Genomic DNA, 16,844 nt, shown 5'->3' with positions numbered 1-16,844 from the left:
GTGGGTAGTAGGTAGTTTTGGCAGAAGCACTGCGTGCAGGAAAGGCAAATTTTTATCCTATTTGAGTAAGTACCTATTCTGGTAAGAACAGGACACGGCACCTTCTATGATGGAAATTGTATAATGTAATCAACCTGCCACCATGTAGCTGGCTGATCACCTTGGGGAACGGTGCCATCTTGAGGACTTAGCATTGGCCCCTGCTGCACAGACTGGGAGCTCAGATGTGGCTGTGGCCGAGTCTCCCTGGTGAATGGAAGTCAGTGATACTGAACCCATGCCTAAAGTTCATTTCTACCACCAGGGCCACTTTGTTCGTGAGCTCGCTGGACGATGGCATAGCTGAGGACAGAGGCTGACTGCTATCCACAGCCTGGGTTGTCCTATCCACTTGATTATTAAAATCTTCTTCAATTGAGGTCACCCTTTGGGGAGCATTCACATGGCACACAGATATTTTTCACATTTTTGCCTGTTCAGAGAAGTCTGTCCAGCTACCACTTTCCTAAATTTCCTTGCCATCAATTTTCTAATTTTTTTTTTTTTTTTTGCGGTGAAGCTTGATGAACTCTTTATTAAGCTAGGGCCTACCAGGAGGACAGCTGGGTCAGGGACAGGGCCTCCCGTAGGCTGGAGGGAGGCAGGGGGCACCTGGGCAGTAGTGGGGAGCCCCAGGCGGATGCCCGGGCACTCATTGATTCTTGCTGGCTGCAGGTGTGGGGGTGGTGCCCACAGCCAACTGTTGCACCTTCTCCACCAGCCCGGCCCACTGGCGCTGCAGGTCTTCCACCAGGGGCTGGAACCAGCCCTTGAGGCGCGCCTGGAAGGTCTCGGCCTGCAGGCGCATCTGGCTGGCCTACTCCTCCAACTTCGCGCGCATCTTCTCCAACTGCTCGCGCATCTTGTCCAGGCGGCCCTGGGCCCGGGTGCCCACCGCCTCCAGCCGCCCGCGCAGCTTCTGGCCCCAGGCCTCAGCGCGCTCCCGCAGTGGCTGGCTGCCAAGGGTGCTCGTGGTGGCGGTCCCCAGTCGGCCCTGCTCCACCAGGGGCACGAGGCGCTCGCGGAGGGCGCTCACGCTGTGCTCGGCGCCCTCGACGGCCCCGGCCCGGTACACGGCCAGGCGTTTCTGCAGGTCCTCGGCGTCGCGGAGCAGCCGCTTCCGCAGCTTCCGCATGTGAGAGGCCAGGCGGTTATGCAGCTCGTCGGTGGTCTGGCCCAGCATGGCCTGCACCTCGTTGCGGTAATGCGCCAGGCGGCTGCGCAAGTCCTCCATGTCTGTGCCCAGCCGGGCCTGCGCCGCCTGCAGCTCCTTGGACAGGCGGGCCCGGGTTTACTGGGCCACAGGGCTCAGCTGCTCCTCCAGCTCCGCCTTGTAGGCTTTCACCTCCTTCATGGTCTCCTCCATCAGCGCCGTCAGTTCCTGGGTGACCTGGGTGCTGAGCAGCTCCTCCTGCACCTGGTCAGACAGCGTCTGCACCCAGCGCAGGTAATCCCAGAGACGACCCAGAGCCAGCTCCCAGGGCTGGCTGCCCTGCCATTCGGGCTGCTCCTGCCCCAGCTGCACCTCTGGCTCCGGCTCCACCTCCGCCCGGCATCCGGCCAGGAGCGTGACCACCAACGCAACCCACAGAGCCTTCTGTAGTTTTAAAAAAATCTATATTTTTAGTCATTAATTATGTTCCTTCTCAGTCCTTGACCAACCAGCAAAATCATTGGCCACAGCCTGCGGATAGGTACGTAACCATACATGTGACCATTTCTCCCTGCAGGCAAAGTGAACAGCCAGTTACACTGCTTCAAGTCCCGTCCACTGGTGAGACTTCCCTTTACCTCCATCTCTCAGGGATGTCTCAGAAAGGGGCCCTAGTGCCGCAGCTGTCCATTTAGGGGTTGTGCCGACATGTCACGCAGCACCGTCTGTAAACAAGGCCCACGTCTTCTTTTCCTGTGTCAGCTGAAGGTAGGAAACTCCCTGTGAGGACGTAGGTGCAGCTGGGAACATAGAAGGCAGCTGGGCCACTCCTTCCTGTAACTTACTGTGCCTTCAGGGCCTCCATGGGTCGGAACACGTACATACCACTTCCATCTGATGCTGGAGTGCTGTTGTGGGTGCCCCACTTTATGATTTGATGGGTCAGGTAACACCCAGTTCGTGACGGGCAGCTCAGGTTGCCTGGTAAGTCTAGTGGCCCACAGCTCAGCATTCAGTCTCTACTGACACCCAGTAGCCAAAAGCTGTTTCTCAGGTGGAGACTAGCTGTCTGCAGAGGACAGTGGGGCACTGCTCCTCAGTCCAAGGACCTGCAGTCCACCTGTGGGCACCTGCCAAAGGCCCCAAACAGCACCATGTCCACCTGGCACTCCAGGCACCACTGGCTCTGTTGGACCCTGTGGTCTGAACGGCAGAGCAGCCTGTGCTAGACCTGTTCCAGTCCCTTTTCTTGTTTAGGGTCCTGCTCAAAACCAGCAGCTTTTCAGATCCCTTGGCAAACGGGCTGGAATAACACACCCAGATGAGAACTGTATTGCCTCCAAAATCTGCAAAGGCACATCTGATAGAGGCTGTGTCTCTGTTTTGGTTGTAGGAGGGTCCAGGAGTAACAGCATGTTTCACCTCAGAAGGGGGATTTCAGCATGCCTCACACCGCTGGGCCTTCAGACATCTCACTGGGGTAGAGTGCCCCTGAATTTTCTCAGATTTATTTCTTATGCTCGGCCATGAGAATGTCTTGCCAGTGAGTCCAGAGTAGCTGTTTTGTCTTTCTCACTAGGTCCAGTCAGCATAATGTCACCAGGGTAATGAGCCAGTGTGATAACTTGTTGATGGAAAATGGATCAAGATTCCTGCAAACTAATATGTGAAATAGGGCTGAAAAGTTGATAGACCCCTCGAGGTAGGACAGTGAGGATGCATCGCTAGCCTTGCCCACCGAAAGCAGACTGCCTCTGGCAGTCTTAATTTTCTCCAACTATGTTAGTATTGGGGGTCAGGGCTCCAGCATATGAATTTCAGGGATCACAGTTCGGTCCATAATAGTTACATCTTGGAAATGATGTCCCTGTCAGAACATTTGCAGGTGTAAATTTGATTTGCAAGGTAGTATGATTCAGGGCTGCTACAAAGCTAACCAGGGACTGTAAATTCACGGAAGGGACCACTTCCTGAAAACATTTTATTTTCCTATGACAGAAAATTGTTGTAATGATACCATCTTGTGATTACAAGACTTGTGCCTGATTTCTGTTGGAAAGTTGTTATAAAATATCTAGATCAGCACGATGTACGTGAATGAAGTGCTTTAAAGAAGGCACTTTTGTGCCGGGCAGAACTTAACACTGTCTAGTGACCTAGACTTCGATGCTCCATGATACTAGAATATTATTTAGTACATTCTGCAGACACATTGCTCCCAAATTATATAGAATCTTACCACAAAATGGCAAACTATTTTTACTGTCTTAGACATAGTCTACTTTGGATCTCAGTTTAAACGGCGTCTAACTGGAAGGCTGTGATAGTCCTTAGACCAGGCAAGGTACCTACTTGAGTTTTCCCCAAATTATACTTCAATATTAGATAATTTCTAGTAGTTAGTTTTGGGGAAATTTGCACTTTTAAAGCAGTAGGTTCGGTCTCCAGTTTGAAGATAGTGGAGCAAAGACATTTCTACGCTCGTCTTTTCTCTAAAATTATTTCAAAACCAGCAAGGAAAATAATGTTCAGTGAGTTCCCCTTTATAAAATTGCTCCCAAAACCTCAGTCATAATGTATGATGTAGAAAGTGGATGGAGATACAAGATAAAGTACCTTGGAGAACAGAATTTTACCTAAGTGTTGGCAGAGGTGAAGGTATGGGGGCTGAAGAGAAACAGGGTGATGTGGTCTGGCCAAATCCAGAAAGGCATCACGTTCTGCAGAAGGAATTATGCAAGGTTGTGTGTGTGTGTGCATGTGTGTGTGTGTGTGTGTGTGTGTGTGTGTGTGTAGTGGATGGGAGGAAGGCAGAGACACCCTCCATACCTGGCCCTTCACCCTGCACAGTCAGGCTCCTACCTCTTCCTGCTCTTGTAGGAGCCTGGAGGTTTATTCTCCTTGGATATAAGACCAGAGAGGTGGTGGATTTCAGACAAGAGACAGAGGAGGGTGAGACGAGGGGCCAGGCTGAAATCAGGAGGTTCAGTTGAAAGTCTGAAGAAGGAATTATGAGACCCTCAGTCCTTCCTCCCCTGCTTTATCATACTGCTCAGACAGCTTTTACACTCTTCAGTCCCGTGGAAGCCCAAGCAGTCTGGAAACGCTTTCAATTTAAATTTCTCTTTGAGAATATTTTGAATCACAGAGGGAGCATGAACTCAGACCATATAGTCGTGGAAAGGCCAGCCGGAGGTTATAAATTCTTACAAGAGACTTTTTTCCCCTCTTCACCCAGTGTTAAATCATAGCCATTCAAGTGGCCTCGCCGAGATGTTTTGCTTGGCATGTCTATTTCCGGTGCATCCATAACCCAAGGGCCAGCCTGTGTGGTCATCATTTGCATTCTGTCTTTTATGAGATTCTCCATAGCAGGCCTTGAAGCCATGAAAGTGGAAAAGTGGGTCTCCAAGATTTAACAGAAACCCGCGGGATAAAAGTTGTCCTTCCTGTTTACCTTGCATTCCCTGCTTTTTCTTTGGTTTGTGCTTTATAGTTTCCTTTCCTCTGGGTCATCTCAGCAATCCATTTAGAAGGTAGATATTTTATCCAATGCTTTTTTTCCCCTTTTTCATTACAAAAGTCGTTTATGATTTCTAAGCCACAATACTGCCCCCAATAGAAACGTTCCTTGTTTTATCTCATTGTGTTTTTATATTGCTGACCTGGTTAATTGATTTGCAGTAAGAATACATTTATGTAATAGTCTTCTAATCAAAAAAGAAGAAAAGTAAAAGAATATAGAAGGGCAGATAGGATAACAGTAGTCATTAAACATCTATACCATGTTCAAGGAAATGGGCATTTGGGGTTCCGTTTTCCTGGCTGCCTCATACTTCAGGGACACCTGGGTCTTTTCACAGTTTTCTTGTGTTTAATCTGAACAAAGAAGCTATTGTAGCTCAGCTTCTATGGCAAATGAAAATGTAAGAGGAAGAAACAAGTGCTAACGCACTCGGATGTATCTGGCCTTAATAGGGTAAAATTTCAGTACTGAGACAGGGGACAGTGAGGATGCTGGCATTGCTGGAAGGGGACTGGATTTGTCTGTGGGCTGATATGGTCTGCTCCTTGTTTTACTCTTCACAGTGGCTACTTGCCAGTGTTTTTCTTTAGGATAGTACTTTCTTCTCATTCAAAAGTTTGTGCATACACTCTATCATAGCAGAGAGACTTGACATCCATGGCACCGTAATGGATACAGAGTAGGTATTGGAAATCGAAAGTGTGCTGCCTTAAAGACCCTGGACTCCTGTGAAGTACCCTCAATTCTCTTTTGGTTTGTTCTCACTGAAAAATGTTTATGTGGACTGAAGGAGGGAGATCTGTTATCTCTATCAAATCTTTTTGTTCTTCCTTAATTGGTTTTTGTCACCATGAGAGGTATAGCCTTCTTATACAATAGTTCTGATGGACTCTGTGTGTTTTCTTTGCATTCAAGGGAGCCCTTTATTTTTTTTATATTGAGTTATAATTAACATACACTATTATATTAGTTTCAGGTGTACAACATAGTGATTTGATATTTTTATGCCCTGTGAAATGATCACAGCACTAAGACCGGTTACCATTCATCACAGTACAGAGTTGTTGCAACATTATTGACTGCATTCCCTACATGTCCATTATGTCCCCATGACATTTACTTTATAGATGACAGTCTGTACCTCTTAATCAAGGAATCTATTTAAAAGTGCTTTTCCAGAAAAATACTGGGCAAAATAATCCACTTGCAGAGTAAGTTCTGGATTACTTTTATTTTTAAAAGGCAGGGAGTTAGAAATAGGTAGGAAGAAGTTAAGCTTGCAAGTATTCTTGCATTTTAAGAGTTTAAGAAAATATCTCTGGGTGACTGGACTTTTTATCCTCCAGATAGAGGCAGTCATGTTCATTTAATCTTATGAGTTGCACAAGTTTATTGTCCGTCATGTTCATCTACATAGAAGTCATTTCAGTAGATCCAGAGAGGAAAACAAATATATAGGATTTAACTGTGACAGAACAGCATAGTCAAAGACAAAGATAGTCACTGTCATTTCTATGTTTGTTCTGTATTTGGTGGTGGGGGGGCGAGGAAAGGTTTGCCAGGAAAGAAAGTAAAGTATCTTTTATTTGCTTCAAAGCTTGAACAAAAACAAGCTACATTAACTATGAACTGTGGGTGTTTCCAGGAGAGAATGGGGAGTACCACTAGCTCCCTCTGGGAACTCTGTCAACAGATTAATTGTTTCTTAAATGGGGAGAGACGTTTGTGGATATCTTTCCTGCCCATTTCAAGAAGGAAGGGCGTGATTCCACTTGATACCGCCTGTGATCTCAAATCAACATCCTGGGGCGTCCAATCTAGGCAACGAGTGAGACTATTTTCGATAACTTATGTGATTTCATTTTTGATAATTGCATGCTCATCTCATAGGAAAAATGATCAGACTCCGGTATTCTTTGTCTTAAAGATCATCCTTGGAATGATTTCCTGGTTTCAGGTCTGACTTCAGCATGAGAATAACCAGCTGGAAGTCATCATGATCTTTATAAATTTATCTTACTAATCAGACCTGATACCAAAATGATTAATTATAAATATCTTAAGAAACTTTACATCTCTTCTAAACATAATTTTTTAAAGTATGAAAATAAAAGGAAAATCAGGTTAGAGTGAAGTAATTAAATTGACAGTGTAGGGCAATTCTCTAAGTGAAAAAATCCTTGGATTTTAACCAAAGAATAAGTTTTATACCTGAGGCATTGGTTTAGAGAGTCAAGTGTGGAATATATGGCAAAGATTGCATTTTAACAAATGAATAATGATTCTGAGAGGTATTTTTCATTTCCTTCGCATGTTTTAGAGTAGGATTAGTTTTACAGCATTCTTGGTTGCTGTGGGTAGAATATGCACATTTTTCAAAAACTGGCTATAAATTAAAAATAAATATGAAAGGAGTTGATTGATGTAAGGCATGATGCTTTAGTAGCATAATGTTAACTAAGTGCAGATTCAGAGATGTCTTGAGCCAGCCTCTCTGTTTTTTCACGTAATAAGCTATAATGCAAAGCAAAAAGTAACCATTCAGTCCAGCTTCACCCCAGCCACATCACCAGCAGGCATTTCCCTGATGAAAAGAGGGGTGGGGATGAGTAGGGGGTAATTTTTTTTTCATTTGAGGAATACAGTTACTTGCTAAACTAAGAGCAATAATTTTCTTTTCTGACTGCATGGTTCTTACAGAACCATCATCCCTTAAGGAATGTTCATATGAACTTCAAAGTCTACTGTAAAATGTGCTAACTGTAATAGGATGGTCCTTCTCTTGTCAGGAACCAGAATTCACTGTCTTCAAATAGATGCGAATCTCCTGGCTTCCCTTAGCTCTCAGGTTACTGAGGTCAACATACTCATTTCTGTTTAGCCCTCAAGCCATGTTAGGATTGTATCAGAAGGAGTTATGTTTTTACATTTTTATTTGCATTTCTAAAGAAATCAGAAACTTCAACATTCCTCTAGTAGCAGCAAGAGGAAAAGGTGCCCACACTTACTTGAGAGGCTCTAAAAAGTAACAGAGGGGCATCAAAACAGACAAACCGCTGGTCTGGATTTAAATACGGTTGCCCTTGAACAACATGGGTTTGAACTGCAGGGGTCTACTTACATGCAGATTTCCATACACACACACACACACACACACACACACACACACAGTTGGCTCTCAGGATACGTGGGTTTCATATCCAAGGATTCAGCCAACTGCAAATCAAATTTCAATCCATGGTTGGTTGAATCCACAGATTAGGCATCAACTGGTAGGTTTAACTGGTAGATACAGAGGGCCAACTCTACCGTGCCATTTTATATGAGGGACTTAAGCATCCGTGGATTTAGGTGCCAAATAAGGCTCCTGAAACCAAAGCCTTGCATACACCAAGGGATCGAAAAGGTGCAAAACAAGTTCCTTTTTAGGCCAGTTATGTTTTGGAGAATTCACATGGTGGGACACTATCTTTTAATCCAGACTCATGAGGAATGAGAATTAAAAATCCATTACAGCCAATTAAACTCAGTCAAGTTATAGGATGATCAACCTCCTAACAAGATACTGAAAGTAGGAGCGGAAAGTAAGAAGGTCAGGTTAGGAGGTCACCGAGGCTTTGTAATTACACCGCAAAGGGTTTTCAGAGCCTCTACACCTGTAGTGCCTTTGGGAATGGATTAGAAGGGATATACATGAAATAAATTTTATGAGAAAAATAAGGGGCACTTAATAGCTACATTTGTATACAGAGTAAAAGAAAAGTGAAGAACTGAAAAGATTCAGTGGTGTTAGGCTAATGATAATGGACCATTTGACACAAAAAATCTGACAAAATTGACATGAATAACTGACATAAAAATGGGAAGAGAGAGAAATACAGTATTTGAGTATTCTTGAAAAATAGCATCCTAAATTTGATAATCACATTGGCTTTATTAAGTGGTTTGTGAATGGGGCAGCATCCCATCTAGGAACTAGGAGGGTGCTCCCCGGGGTGGTACAACATGGCAAGTTTATACAGGAAGGGGGATGGGGCACTGGAGCTATGAACCAAAGAAAAGAAAGGATTTTGAGCCCAGGACTTCCTCTTTTTTTAGGGGGTGGTGGTGATGGCAGAGTGTTTTCATGAAGATTGCCTCTTCTTCCTCTGGGGGTGGAGAGGGCCCTTGTCGCAGATGACTTCACTGGTGCAGGCCAGAAAATTCCAGACTGGTACATTTCTGGAGAAGAAGGTGGAAACTGCAGTCATGTTAAGTATTAAATCTGGGTTTGGTATCATGGGATTTAGCACAAGTAGCACTATTTTGGGCCTGTGTTTTTTCTCTTTAACAGTGCCCCCTTTTGATCAGACTGTCAGCCTAACTGAGAAAGACGATCAAAATTTAAGGCATTAGCATTACTCTCAGCTACTGCTTTGCAGTTTTATCGAGTGTGGTCATTGTAAGTCCTGATGATTTTGCTGAGCGCCTGTGATATTTACAGGCCACAACTTCAGATTCACAATCTCTAAGTTGGTCATTCTCATTGCTTTTCTGAGGTTCTAGTCTTAGGGAGATATTTCCCTGCTGGTCAGTGCATACAAATATACATTTAAAACTTTTGAAAGGATGCGGTGTGCCAGGGAGCCTACTGTGATTATTAAAAGCAGGAAAACTCCCTATGTTTGGAGTGCGCTTCAGAGCCATGATCCCCAAGACCCAAATCAAAGGAAAGCACTGTTGAAGGAGTCAGCCTTTTAAGCTAAGCGGTCATCGATCTTCCATGACTGAGTTTCAGCTTCCCCAGAAGCTCACACCAGGTACAGCAAGTACATCACAACACAGGCACCTCCTGGCTCAGCCAAAAGACAATCAAAAGCTATCCTGTTCTCAAAAACAAGCTTGGCCTGAGATTCCAAGGAGTTTTGTCAGACAGCGATGTCTGCAAGTGTTAAGGAAAAGTTCCTGATCGTGTCCTCATTTGTATTAACTCCTGACCAGGGAAGCAGGGCCCTGCCAAAGCAAGCAGTTCTCAAATCATGAATGCCTCCTGGCTGGCCTTTTCTAGAACCATTAGGGGCATGGTTAGACAGCCTAAGAGGCATAGCCCAGCTGTGCTCCAGCCTTCTCAGCATTCAAAGGCCCAAGGCAAATGATAACCACCACAGACAAAGACAAGATCTGTCGGGGCCCAGCTCATTCCTCTTACGGAAGTACAGGGACTGGATTTATTCACAGGGACTGCTGTGTTTCCCTGTCCAAGCCAGGGGTCAGTCATGTTTTTAGCAAATTTGGGAAGACAGTCTCCTGGCCTGAAATACAGAGTCATCCTAAATTCTAGAGGTTCCCTGCCCCCACCCTTCGCAATGCCTGGAATATTGAAATGAGGGCATTATCTTCCCAGGACAATGACAGAGAGAGGGAGAGAACAGAAGAAAGATTTTCATGTTTAGCTAAAGGAGGAAGTCTTTATTATTTATTTATTTTTATTTTTTCATTGAAATATAATGATTTACAATGCTGTGTTACTTTCTGCTGCACAGCATATTGATTCAGTGTTATATATATTCACATACACACACATATACACATAATATATATAGATTCTTTTTCATTATAAGTTATTACAGGTATTGAATGTAGTTCCCTGTGCTGTACAGTAGGACCTTGCTGTTTATCTATTTTATATGTAATAGTTTGTGTCTGCTAATCCCAACCTCCTAATTAAAGGAGAAATCTTGGTCTGGCATGTTGGGTGGAAGCAGTCTACCTACACTGACATCAGCTCCGTCTCTTCCTGGTCAGTGTGATTCAGTGTCTCCAGCGTTTGTACAGGACCAGGTGTTGGGTGGAGTCCTCCTGAACTGTGAGATGTGTGTCAGTACTTTGTAGTGTGGCAGCAGTGTCAGTGCCCAGGGGTACTTGGTGACGTCCCTTCCAGTGGGGCTCTAAGCTTGCCTTTGTCCTTAGTGATTCCAGATCAGAAGGGTGGGAGAAAATTGGAAACATTAGTTTGGTGAATCATAGCTAGATATTTGGGAAAACTAGAAAAATTCAAGATCCAAGGTTACAGATATATAACAAAACCTCAGATGTAATTAACAGGACTAGCATCTAATATCTATGAAGGTGCAAACATGATTTTTCTCTCTATAGTTACCCCCATTTGTTTACCAAATATAATCACAGTAAAACTAATTTGTTTGTATAAAACTCTGCCTGATTATTTCTACAAGTGAAGCAAGAATAATGATTGACCATATACATTATTTTTTAAGGCTGCTTTGCTGAAACCGTGTAAGCAAAGTACCAGGTCGATTTTTCCAAGCAGTTTCTTGAAGCCATGTTGTTATATCTGAGTCTATGAGCATCTCTCTCAAATACGATATTCCAGTCAAAGTCATGGTAATACAGCCAATGTTTCTAATTGCATCCTGTCTCAAGAACAGATTCTTACTGAACGTATGTGAACAAATATATTGTCATGAAAATAAGAAGACTCACTGAAAGTTTCTTAATTCTCAAGGGATCAGGTAGGGAAAAAAGTAATTTTCCTTTTACTTTCCAACTTTGTTCACAAAGGTACATTTTCATTTAGAAAGTGCTCACCTTCACTCTCATGTCCCATTTTCTCCTGGAGTGTCTCTGCCTCTCTTGAATGCTTATATCCCTGTCACTGAGCATGGCTTTTCTTCCTTCACTTACATTTACATGGCCTCATCCTTCATAGTTCTCCTGTTTGCTTTTATCATCTTCATCTATAATGTCTCTCCCAATAACCCCAGCTTTTTCCAGTATTTGAGCTCTAGAGATGATCACTACATCTTTATTTCTTGGAAAAAAATCTCTCTTAACTAGAGGTTAGGATTTTCACCTGCTGAACATTAATCACCATACAGACAATAGACTGATAGTTCAAATTCAAATTCAAATTCAAAATTGTTTCCAAAGATGAATTTACTTTCTACCACGAGACGCTGAATTTTCCTTCCTGATTCTTCGATCTCAAGTAGAGTGTCAGCCATGAAATCCTGTCAGTTCCATCTTCATGAGGCCCTGGAGTCTGTTCCCTCTCTTATAGACCAGTGTTCATGTCTTCCTGGCTATCATGGTAATCTCCCATCTGTTCTCTTTGTTTCCAGGCACGTTTCTTACAAATCCATTGTTAAGTGCTGAAGCCAGGGCCATCTGTGTAGAATGAATCATCTGATTTTATCACTTACCTACCAAAGAATTTTCAGTGGTTAACCTCTTCCCATTTAAAGCCATTACTATGCGCTAAATATCCTCCTAATCTCATGTTCTGTTCCCTTTTCCCACTATCGTCTCTCAGAGTGCCCACCAACTAGCCGCTGCCAAGGTACCACCATGATCCACAAGACACTCATGAGTTTCAAGATTCTCTTTCAGTTTGGAAATCCTCTTCTTACCTTCCTGCACTTGAGATTCTGTCCCTCCTCCTGGTCCCATCTCAGATACAAGCTTCTTCAAATAGTTCCATTCTTCCTGTTACAGTTAAGCACTTCTCAGTGTACACTCCCTATGTGCATATTTAATGTTTTATAATTATATTATACCTTGAATACCCCCTTAATATAATTTTCAGCTCCTAAATGCACAGAATGCACTGTATTCATTTTTATATCACCAGTGTTCCCAAATATCCCTATACTATATACATAATAGTTGCTCAGTGCATCTTTGTGTGATAATTATCCTTACTCTGTGTACCAGAATAGGAAGTTCAGAACTTTGGCCAAATGTGATGAATCAAAGTACACGTAATGCATGTATAATTTTATTCTGTAAAGGGACAACCAGAAATTATGACATATGAAAGTTACTGTTGTAAAATATTTTATCTATTTTATTAATACTATTTAAAAATATACCCCTACAGCTTGTATCAAGTCATGGAAAAAGGAACTGCGCTTGTGAGAGTTTAGCCTCCTAGAGAGTGGGGGCTGAATCGGCTTTACTCCACAGTGTGCATACGTTACAGGTCACTTCATAAGTGTATTTCTAGTGAAAGATAATCAGGCAATGATAAAATACTGTACAAGCTGATTCTCTGATGTCAAGACCATGAGCTGAACTTGCATAGTTATCAGGCAGGTAGGTGTCTTTCCATGCATTTATGTGCAAGTGGGAGGACCTGGCCACTTCCCTGAAGCAGTGAGCAAAAGGTGTTGCTTCACTTCTCCAGAGTAGTGGTTTTCACCATCGGTGCATCTGCTCCCCACGGGACATGTGGCAACACTGGAGACATTTTTGATGGTCACCATTGGGGAGCATGAGGTACAGTTGGCCTCGTTCTGGCATGTCACTAGTGCTGAGATCAAGCAATCCTGCTTCTAGAACTGGAAGTGTATTGTTAGCTTCACTTCCTCATGATTAAACAGAGTTAATTTTAAAATACTTTTTTATTTAAAGAACTAATCAGAATGCTTCCCATATACATATTTCTTACAACTTGTGCTCATTGTTAATAATTGGTTAACTGCATGCATAACTCTAAATTCATTACAAGAGTATTTTAAGCCAGAGTCGTGCTGAGTAATTCTATAAAGAATTTGTTTCAATATGTGGATCCGGAGCACTTCAGAATTTACAGTGGGAAGGAGGATGGTACTATGACATTTGCAAAACTGCAAACTCATAATTAAACTATGAAACACTTGCGTAGACTGAAAATTTGAGTCCTATGTCTTCTTATCAGCAACTACCCTTGGAAGTCTGGGTTTTGTAGTGACATGAATGATATAATCATACGCCATGTAAAGAGCTATTTATTCTGTGTTTATATTTTAGAACCTGCTAGGTTTAATTTGTATGGTGTTATTGTAACAATTGAATCTGCCATTAACACAGTTGGTATTTAATAAGTACTTTTTCTTCATTATATTGCCAGAAAAAAGAACTTTGTCTCCACAGCTGTTTTCTTTTACTAATGTTTCTGAAATTAGGCTATTTATTCCCTCATGCTAACTACCCATATTTGCTGGGCATAAAGACCCACATTTCCCTAAATTCCAGCAGCAATTTCACCATCCCAGTTATCTCTCGTGACTCTAGACCATGACTTCATTATGGTCCCTGCGTTGGCCTTTGTATGTGTAACATAACTTGCTCTTCATTTATTTCATCTTCCAGGTTAAATTCATACATTAGCACTCCATATCCCCACCAGCAACCTAATGTGAGCAGTGAGTTTTGTTATTTGTTGGCAAAACTCTGAATCAAATCGCCTGCCCTATCTTTGCCAAAGTGTGCGTGGCATGATTTCCCAGCCAGTTATCAAGGCTTTAGTCTCCTGGGTTTTGAATATTAAGTTGAATGGGCCAGTTGTGGTGTTTTCAATAGAATCTTCTTGTTTTCAGACTTAAGAGCAGCCCTAGGTTTTGTTTTATGATGTGAAATCATAATTTTTTTCTCCTGATTTTTAAAATTCCTCATATGCTTCCTTTCTCTACCTTTCTCTCTCTCTCTTCCTCTGTCTCTTCGGCTTAAGCTAACCAGACTTAGTTCTCTCGATTGCAGTTTTAAATCTCTGCCTGATATACATCTGTACACCCAACTTCTTATTCCTATTCCATATTCAAAAGAATGGTATCACTGTGAAATTATTCTGTAATCTTCCCAATTCTTAACCAACTATATCTTATTAAGCATAAGATCCCAAATTCTCCCCCAAATCTGTGATCTTCTCTCTCTTCTTCCTACTGCCAGTTTAGTTCACTGCCTCATTACCATCTCTGAACTGTATTATATTAATCTCCAAATCTATGCTGGATATTTCTGAATGGTTATTCTAGAATTCATATTTCATTATGGCATTATCTAACACTTTAAATATATCCCTGCTTACTTCAAAAACATGACATACAGAGCTGTTTACAATCTGGCCCCTAATCTCATTTCTCACCATACTTACTCTACCACTCCAGTACCTAACTCAGCTACACACTGAATTTTCCCTGGATCATGTGTCCACTCTTTTTCCTTTGCTCAGACTCTTTATGGTGCCTTCAGGATAGGAGATTCTCTTCTCCCATGGCATCTTTCTTTTGGGCTCTTTTATTGCTGGTTGTAATTGTTGGTTTACTTATCTGTCTCCTAGTGGTGGGTGAACTTGTGTTTTATCCATCTCTGTACATACATAGTGTCTGGCACATTCTAGGTATCCAGTAAGTATTTAGAGCACTGGTGACTTGTTGCATGTCTTTTCTTACTGTAATTCTAACTCATGCTGACATTTTACTTTTTTATTCTGGAAGGAGCTTCAAAACTAGAATTCCTGCATACACATATACCCATATTAACTAATTATCAACATACTACTTTCATGTTTCCTTTATGCCCTCTTCTCTGCCCCTAGTATCATGGCTGGTATTTACTCACAACTCTCAGATGTAATTTCTCAGCTGAGTTTCTAACTGTCTCCATTTTCTTCCCATTTTCTCATTGGAGTCACTATAGAAAAGCAACAGAGTCTGTCCAATTAAACTGCTAGCACATCCAGCAATATCATAGCAACACATGCTAAAGAAATAGTCAAAATAAACATCACAAACTGTCAGCTGAATAAATACGAATGCTTCTGTTTTATCTAGTTTATAATACTATATTAGAATGACAGATTTGTCCTGTTCTCTAAAATACGTTTAATATACACAAACAATACGCCTATCTGTTTTTCCCTTTGTATCTTTTCCATTTATAAAATTCCCCTGGGAATTTTGAACTTTGCTACATATCATGTTCTTATCCCTCAAACAGAGCACAGATGCCAAACAGACATTGAAAACTGTATCAGTGTTAAATGGAACACCTTGCCCTAGTGCAGTGAGAAAGTCCTTTTTGTTAGTACAAATTCTACCCTTACACGTTTTCAGGTGATCAGGTTCTTGTTAGCTGGTTTGTTTCCTTTAATATCTGGAGTCCCAAAATGTTTTATCTTCTGTTGGCTGAGCTAGATTAAGCTATGTAAATCCAGTCCTGCATGACCTGACTTCTTTCACTCGCTTACAGTTGAGTTCTTCCTTCTATCTTTTGATTTTCCCAAATTTATTGATGTACCAGAACCTGTTTCTTTGAGTTCTTCCTTTGATTTTTTTATGATACATGCTTTATGGCTGTCAGTAAGTCATGGTACAGTATGTTAACCCAGAACATCAAAAGTCTAATACAATCACCCTCCTGTCATAAGTAGATTAGGAGTCTTTGGAAGAAAAAAAAATCCATTTGGGTTTAAAATGACTTTTTTTCTTCATATATTCCATATAACAAACTTTTCCAAACATTTGCTATTGACCCATAAGCACCTAGACTATGAAGAGAATTTGTGCCATATTATTTGCAAATTTATTGTCATTTGTATTGTGTCAAACTAGAATTATTTTTTACTGACTTTCTTCAGTTTGACTCTTACTACACTTAAAGATTACCTTTCTTTCCTTTATTTATTTATTGACAATTATCTGGTATTCCTTTCTTTGTTGCAGTGACTCAGTTTGCTGCCCAGCTAGCATACAGCTTTCTACACAAGAGAGGTACCCCACAGTGTGAGGCACTGGCCTGTGAGTTTATAAGGCACCGTTTATGAAGCTGTTGAAACTAGTTTACTGGCTCTCAGGAATGCTATAGAAGGTTTCCTTCTCCCTTAGAGATATTGTGATTAAAAGACATGTAGCTACCATAGACTCTAAACTTATGATGCCTGGAGGATTTTAAATCATTTTGTGCAGCAGCTCATAGTCAGCAGTGGTCTATTAACTCCAGTGCTACAGTTGAATGCTAAATGACAGTTTTGACAAGCAAACACTCTGTACATGTATGGACAGATAAATTGAAGCCATTTTGAAGAACCCCCCTAATTCCCTTTCCATCATCATAGTCGGCAGTAGGTGCACAGAAGCAGGAGCTCTCAGGTGCCGAATAAGGCTCCTCTCACCTGAGCCTCATCTCATTTGGGTACTGTATTTCTAAAAATTTTCTGGGGAAACAAAACCATATAGATAGAGACAGAGAGGGAGAGAGAAGAAGATTGATTGATTATAAGGAATTGATTCACGTGATTATCAAGGCTGATGTGTGCCAAGATGTGCAGTCAGCAGAGGAGACCTGGAAGAGCTAATGGCGTAAATT

The 16,844-nt window shown here is 42.1% G+C and overlaps 2 protein-coding genes and 1 pseudogene across 2 annotated transcripts; 1 reads left to right on the top strand and 2 right to left on the bottom strand.

The window, feature by feature from the left end:
* LOC140693693 (thrombospondin type-1 domain-containing protein 7B-like) overlaps positions 1-16,844 on the top strand; it is a 175,321-nt pseudogene that overhangs the window by 83,313 nt on the left and 75,164 nt on the right.
* LOC140693948 (apolipoprotein E-like) lies at positions 670-1,285 on the bottom strand. The gene has a single exon (XM_072957478.1). It carries the CDS (start codon positions 1,271-1,273, stop codon positions 857-859), a length of 417 nt encoding a protein of 138 aa, XP_072813579.1. The 5' UTR covers positions 1,274-1,285; the 3' UTR covers positions 670-856.
* Positions 1,285-1,836, bottom strand: LOC140693664 (apolipoprotein E-like). The gene is made up of 2 exons (XM_072957376.1): positions 1,702-1,836; positions 1,285-1,636 (listed from the first exon to the last, which is right to left on the bottom strand). Exons 1-2 carry the CDS (start codon positions 1,834-1,836, stop codon positions 1,331-1,333), a joined length of 441 nt encoding a protein of 146 aa, XP_072813477.1. The 3' UTR covers positions 1,285-1,330.

This window comes from Vicugna pacos, unplaced genomic scaffold (genome assembly GCF_048564905.1).
Source record: "Vicugna pacos unplaced genomic scaffold, VicPac4 scaffold_20, whole genome shotgun sequence".
NCBI classification, from domain to species: Eukaryota; Metazoa; Chordata; class Mammalia; order Artiodactyla; family Camelidae; genus Vicugna; species Vicugna pacos.
The sequence above is the reverse complement of the archived record's forward strand: the minus strand, read 5'-3'. Positions and strand labels throughout refer to the sequence as shown.